Source organism: Orcinus orca, chromosome 4, assembly GCF_937001465.1.
Source record: "Orcinus orca chromosome 4, mOrcOrc1.1, whole genome shotgun sequence".
Lineage (NCBI taxonomy): Eukaryota > Metazoa > Chordata > Mammalia > Artiodactyla > Delphinidae > Orcinus > Orcinus orca.
The window spans coordinates 25631234-25637233 of record NC_064562.1 but is presented as its reverse complement, the minus strand read 5'-3'; the positions used below and the strand labels follow the sequence as shown (position 1 = coordinate 25637233).

The window sequence follows — 6000 nt, the reverse complement described above, 5'->3', positions numbered from 1 at the left end:
GTTCTCCAATACATTTATTTTGTGTAAGAAGTCATTTTCTCCCTGGCCCACAAGAAACTCCACATTAAAAATGAGAATGTTCCTAGCTCTATTATAGTGACCTCAGCCTGGCTCAGACCCTAGTCTCAGGCCTTCACAGTCTAATTCTTGTTTGTCCAATTGGGTGGCTCCTGACTGCTACTACCTTACCAAGCCCACTGAATTTATGCAAAGTAAAGTTAACATGTAGCTGCCAGTTCCCTAAAGTGAAGATTTGACTGAACACTTTAATAATCCTGGTTAAGCAGATAACCACGTATCTTTACGGATAGACGGTTCACAACTTTGCATCATTTAAAAATGCCACCCGGCCTATCACCCAATGCCTGGAGAAGGTGGGCCTGAAAGATAACAGAGTGCAGGCTGAGGCCACAGATGTCACACCAGTCTTTCTTGGCGGATTTCTTGCACTGACCTTGGCAAGCGAGCTCATGATCTCAGGATGTACGGAAAAATGATCTTTGTGCTACTATTGTCAGGTAAGTGGAATTTTTTTTTCGCAGGGTGCTGTTATATGGGATATAGGATTATACATGCAAAGATAAACTATCCCATTTTAGTCCTATCTGACTTAAACGAATACCTAAACGAGTAGTACCTCAGATCCCAGTCTGGAGGATGGATTCTTATTGGGACTCCGTGGAAGAAATGGCTCCAGGGGGCCCAGTAACTGTGACTGGATCACAGCACAGTTCCAGGATGCGAAGCATGCTTCAATCCTATGCCTAGCCAGAATTAAAAGAATTTTACCAAATACACTGAGAAACATCTCTGTGTGAAAGAATGTGTTGCTTTACTGGCGTTTTCACAAGTTTAACTTCTAAGTTAGAAAGTCATTTGTGAAGGTGGTAGTGGATATACGGTCTTCAGTTTTCAAAAAAGTCTTCCAAAAAATTATGATTTCGTCCTTCTCCTGCCAAAAATGTACAAGCCACAAGCATGAACCCTGAATCCATGGGGGAGTTATTTCTCACACTGTGGTCCATTACTGAGGTGTAAGGTGGAAAAAAAAGAAAGAACTCTTATTGGCTAAGGGGTTATGTGGTTTGGGGAGAAATCGAAATCCATTCATTAAAAACAGAAATAACATAGGCATATTATGAAGTGGTATCAAATTATCATTACTTTTGGCCTCTTCCCGAGTGTTAATGGTTAACGTCTTCTCAAATGGAGTGTTTATGTGTCAGAAATACTGGTGCCCGGCACATAGATAAGGAGCAGGCAATGACTTGAAATGTGTTTAGCCCCTCAAACGTGGTTGTAACTCGAGTTACAGCAAGCATCAAGGACCTACCAGGCGCTCTAGGAGATGGGGAAGGGATCCAGCATTTTCTAAGATACATCAGGGGATAGAGTAGTGTCATGGTTAAAGCACGGGCATGAAAGACAGAACTAGGTTCAAACCTGGCTTCACATCTGAAAGCTGGGGAAATTAAGCAAATTACTTTCCCTCTCTTGGCCTCAGCATCCATGTCTGTAAAATGCAGACAATGTTGGTACCTGCCTCCTAGTAAGCACCTAAGGACTAAACAAACTAATTACTGTAATGTCCTTACTCCAGTGCCTGGCACATAGTAAAGGAGTAAATAAGTATTTAGCTATGATAATAGTTATAAACTAGGAAACAAACCTGGGTATGGGATGGGGATTTCTGAGAAGTGATGGAGAATGGGAAAATTCCAGGAAAACAGAAGATTAACAAAGTTGCTCTAGTTTTTTTTAAGTGGCAAGGAATGAAAACATTTAGCTTGAAGAAAAGAAAACACGTGGAAGGAATGTGGCAGAATATTTAAATATATTCAGACATTTGTAGAGCTCTTACACAGAAGAGACAAGAGGTATTCATTGCGTGGTTCCAGAGGGCAAAGTGGGGTTACTCAATCGAATTAGACACATTACCCATTTGGGGGAGGGGTGGGGCGGAATATGTGGAAAGGATTCCTGGAAAAGAAAGAAATTCATTTCACCAGTGCTCAAGCAGGTAGTGCAGTAAGGCCTTAAATGAGGCTTCAGGAGGTCAGCAAGTTCAAGTGACTCCAAAGGCTGCCTTGGTCTCCAGGGCCAAGGCTGTCATCATCTTTGCATCTTCTGGAACCCTCCAAAGCAGGGATCCCCAACCAGCCTGTTAGGAACCGGACCGCACAGCAGGAGGTGAGCGGCGGGCAAGGGAGCGAAGCTTCATCTGTATTTATAGCCACTCCCCATGGCTCGCATTACCGCCTGAACCATCACCCCCAACACCCATCCCCTGGTCCATGGAAAAATGGTCTTCCATGAAACCGGTCCCTGGTGCCAAAAAGGTTGGGGACCGCTGCTCCAAAGAAACTCTCTTGATGTGACGACTTTATAGAATAATAGAAAGACACTGGAAAAAATTTCCCCCTCTTATTCATTAGTTGAAGAGGAGAATGTGAAAAGTGTGAGGAAATGAGGAAAAAAAAACTTATTTGCTTCTCCAGTAATCTTAAGGGTAAAGTCAAAACTTCTAATTCTAAGAGTATCAGATGTCATCCTCCTAATAGAGAGTAAGTTTTTTTGAAATTATTTTATTCCCAATCCCTGAATTCATTCACTCATTTGTTCATTCAGTAATTACGTGTCAGATGACAAACACCGAGGCCACAGCAGGGAGATAAATGAGCTCCCAGAGTTGGAGTCCAGGGCGGGTGGGGGCAGATGGGGAGGGGGATACAGACATTCAGCAGAACAAGTAAATTATTAAAAGAAGAAAAGACAGTGAAAAATAGCACACAGAGAATTAAACCAGGGAAGGTGATGAACACAGTGCAGAAGGCTGATGTAGAGACGAGGAGCAGGAAATATTTCTCTGAGTTCGTAACATTTCTGATGAGAGCTGAACAATGAGAAGAGGCCAACCTTGCAAAATCTGGGGAAGGGCACCGGAGGTGGAGGAGTCACGAAGGGCGAAAGTTCTAAGGCAGGAGAAGACATAGTGTGTTCAAGGAAAAGCCAAAGCTTTGATTTGAAAATCGGGTCCTGATGCTAAGAAGCCTTTGGAGAGAGCTCTGTGTCCCTGGACCATGATTAGCCATGTGCACCTTACCACACATGCCTGTAGACACACCATTAGAATGACTAAGCAAAGAAACAAGGCTTCTCCTTTTTCTTCAGTGATCCAAGAGGAGACCCTTTCTCTCCATTTAATTGTTATGGGAATGAGTTCCGAACTGGGTTTCAGGGACAACAGCACTCTAAATTTCTTAAAAGTCAAACCTGTGCTTCCTTTATGCATCCTCCACACTGCTAGGCACACAGTAGGCACTCAATTAATAATAGTTGCAGAAATGACAAATGACCAGAATTTTGCTGCAGGTTAGTTTAACTGTGGAGAATCAATTGACCCCCATGGGCCTCAGTTTTCTCCTGCCTCTTAAATAAAACACAGACTAGATGGCATCTAAAATCCCTTTCATCTCCAAACTTCAGTGATAACTCAAAGGTCAGCCTGAGATGATCTGTTAGGCTAGCTACCAAATCTATAAATCTCTAGTTTGATGCGAAATTTTTAGAAAGAAATGAACACTCTCACTATGAACTCCTGGAGAAGGATTTCTAAGAGGGGGAAGAAAAGACAGTATCTCAAAATTGACTTACACTGATTTTAAGTTGGAAAGTTGAATTTAACATTCTTGTGATGAATTTCTTTTTACTTTGGTCTGTAGAGGATGACCGAAAACATCTATGAACCTATTGGGGAAGCACATTTTAAATAATTTTCTCAAATGTCTTTATAGGTTATATTTTTACTAAAGCTGTCGCCACAGCTACTCCAGAAATAGATGTTACAACTACAACATCAGGTAAGTTACCAACAAAAGCAGACGGGCAATAGATTTCCAGCCATTATTATCATATCTATATATTTAATAAGTAACTTTCTGTGTAGTTTTCTGTGATAAATGAACTAAATTAAAACTAAAGCAACAATACTGAAAAGAAATATTCCTGGGTTATCTCTGGGTGTTGGGATTGGAGGTCATTTTTTTCTGCTTTTTCATACTTTCTAAATTCTCTGTGAAAAGAATCATCAAATATAATTAGGAAAAGTTTTAAAAAACTTTTTAAATTAAACTGAACACACACAATCTTTGCTTTCTAAGATGTCTCTATCATTAAGCAATGCTGACAAACATTAACAGAGGAAAACCTAGACACCAGCATATTCATTTCATCGTGCTTATTACTACTGAAATAAACTTGGTTGTGATGTATACTGAAATTGATTTCAGGGATCTGACAGACAAAAGAGCAAGAATTGACAGTAAACGTATGAGATAACCCATGGTTACTATTTTCCCATTTTCTGTTTTTTTTTTAAAATTGAAATATAGTTGATTTACAGTATCATATTAGTTTCAAGTGTGCAACGTAGTGATTCAATATTTTTATAGATTATACTCCATTTAAATCCATTATAAAATATTGACTATATTCCCTGTGCTGTACAATATATTCTTGTAGCTTATTTATTTTATACATAGTAGTTTGTACCTCTTAATCCCCTACCTCTATTTTGCCCCTACCCCATTCCCTCTCCCCACTGGTAACCACTAGTTTGTTCTCTATATCTGTGACTCTATTTCTGTTTTGTTATAGTCATTCATTTGTTTTATTTTTTAGATTCCACATTATAAGTGATAACATATAATATTTGTCCTTCTCTGATTTATTTCACAAGTATAATACCTTTTAGGTCCATCCATGTTGTTGCAAATGGCAGAGTTTCATTCTTTTTTATGACTAATATTCCTGTGTGTGTGTGTGTGTGTGTGTGTGTGTGTACTGCATCTTCTTTACTCATTCATCTCTTGATGGACACTTAGGTTGCCTCCATATCTTGGCTATTGTAAATAGTGCTGCTATGAACATTGGAATTCATATATTTTTTGAAACTAGTGTTTTCATTTTCTTTCTATATATACCCAGGAGTGGAATTGCCGGATCATACGGTGGTTCTATTTTTAGTTTTTGGAGGAATCTCCGTACTGTTTTCCATAATGGCTGCACCAATTTATATTCCCACCAGCAGTGTACAAGGGTTCCTTTTTCTCCACATCCTTGTCAACATTTTGTTATTTGTAGATTTTTGATGATAGCCATTCTGACAGGTGTGAGGTGATATTTCATTGTGGTTTTGATTTGCATTTCTCTGATGTTTAGCAATGTTGAGCATCTTTTCATGTGCCTGTTGTCCATATGTATGTCTTCTTTGGAAAAGGTCCATTTTCTGTTTTTTACAGGGCTTGTTTCTGTTATGATACAATAACTCATCTCCAAGCCCCCAGCTGCCACACTTTATTAGCTAAGAGTATCTGGAAAGTGGCAGTATATAGAACCTTGGGATGCTTTATTCACTGAGAGACTCCTACCACATCTTGGGAGTCAGGCAGTGTTCTGACTCATGTCTGTTTCAGTAAAGTAAATGACTCCAAAAACACTGCAAGCCCCAAGTCACAAAACATTGTACATTCTTCCTTCAGTCCCCAAGCACCATACCAACCCCCAGTATAAAATGCAGGAGGAGAGTTCTGGCCTCAGCTTGTCTACAGCCTTATCTCCCTTGATATTTTAGATCTTTCCCCTTTTAATGGTCTGGGCACCCTTGCTGAAAATCAATTATCACAGATATATGAGTTTATTTCTAGACTCTCGATTCTATTCCATTGATCCTTAGAGCAGCGCCACACTGTTTTGATTACTGTTGCTTTGTAGTAAGTTTTGAAATTGTGAAATGTAAGTCATCCATCTTTGTATTTTTTCAAGATGATTTTGGCTATTTGGTGTCCCTAGCAATTCCATATGAATTTTAAGATCAGTTTTTCTGTTGTTGTAAACATTTATATAAATATATATGTATATATTTAACTCATTTATCTTAGTCAATAACTCCATATGATAGACAATTATTATCCCCATTTCATAAATTATGAAACAAAGGTA

General features: G+C 39.2%; 1 protein-coding gene across 2 annotated transcripts in view; it reads left to right on the top strand.

The window, feature by feature from the left end:
* The first annotated feature begins 364 nt into the window (after positions 1 to 364).
* Positions 365 to 6000, top strand: part of GYPA (glycophorin A (MNS blood group)) — a 28260-nt gene continuing 22624 nt past the window's right edge. Inside the window, exons 1-2 of one of the 2 annotated variants that reach the window (XM_033400556.2) lie at positions 365 to 518; positions 3795 to 3860. In XM_033400556.2, the coding sequence (XP_033256447.1) occupies positions 482 to 518; positions 3795 to 3860 (103 nt within the window). In that variant the 5' untranslated portion in view covers positions 365 to 481. The remainder of the gene's footprint in view (positions 519 to 3794; positions 3861 to 6000) is intronic. The other variant, XM_033400541.2, reaches the window with a different exon arrangement.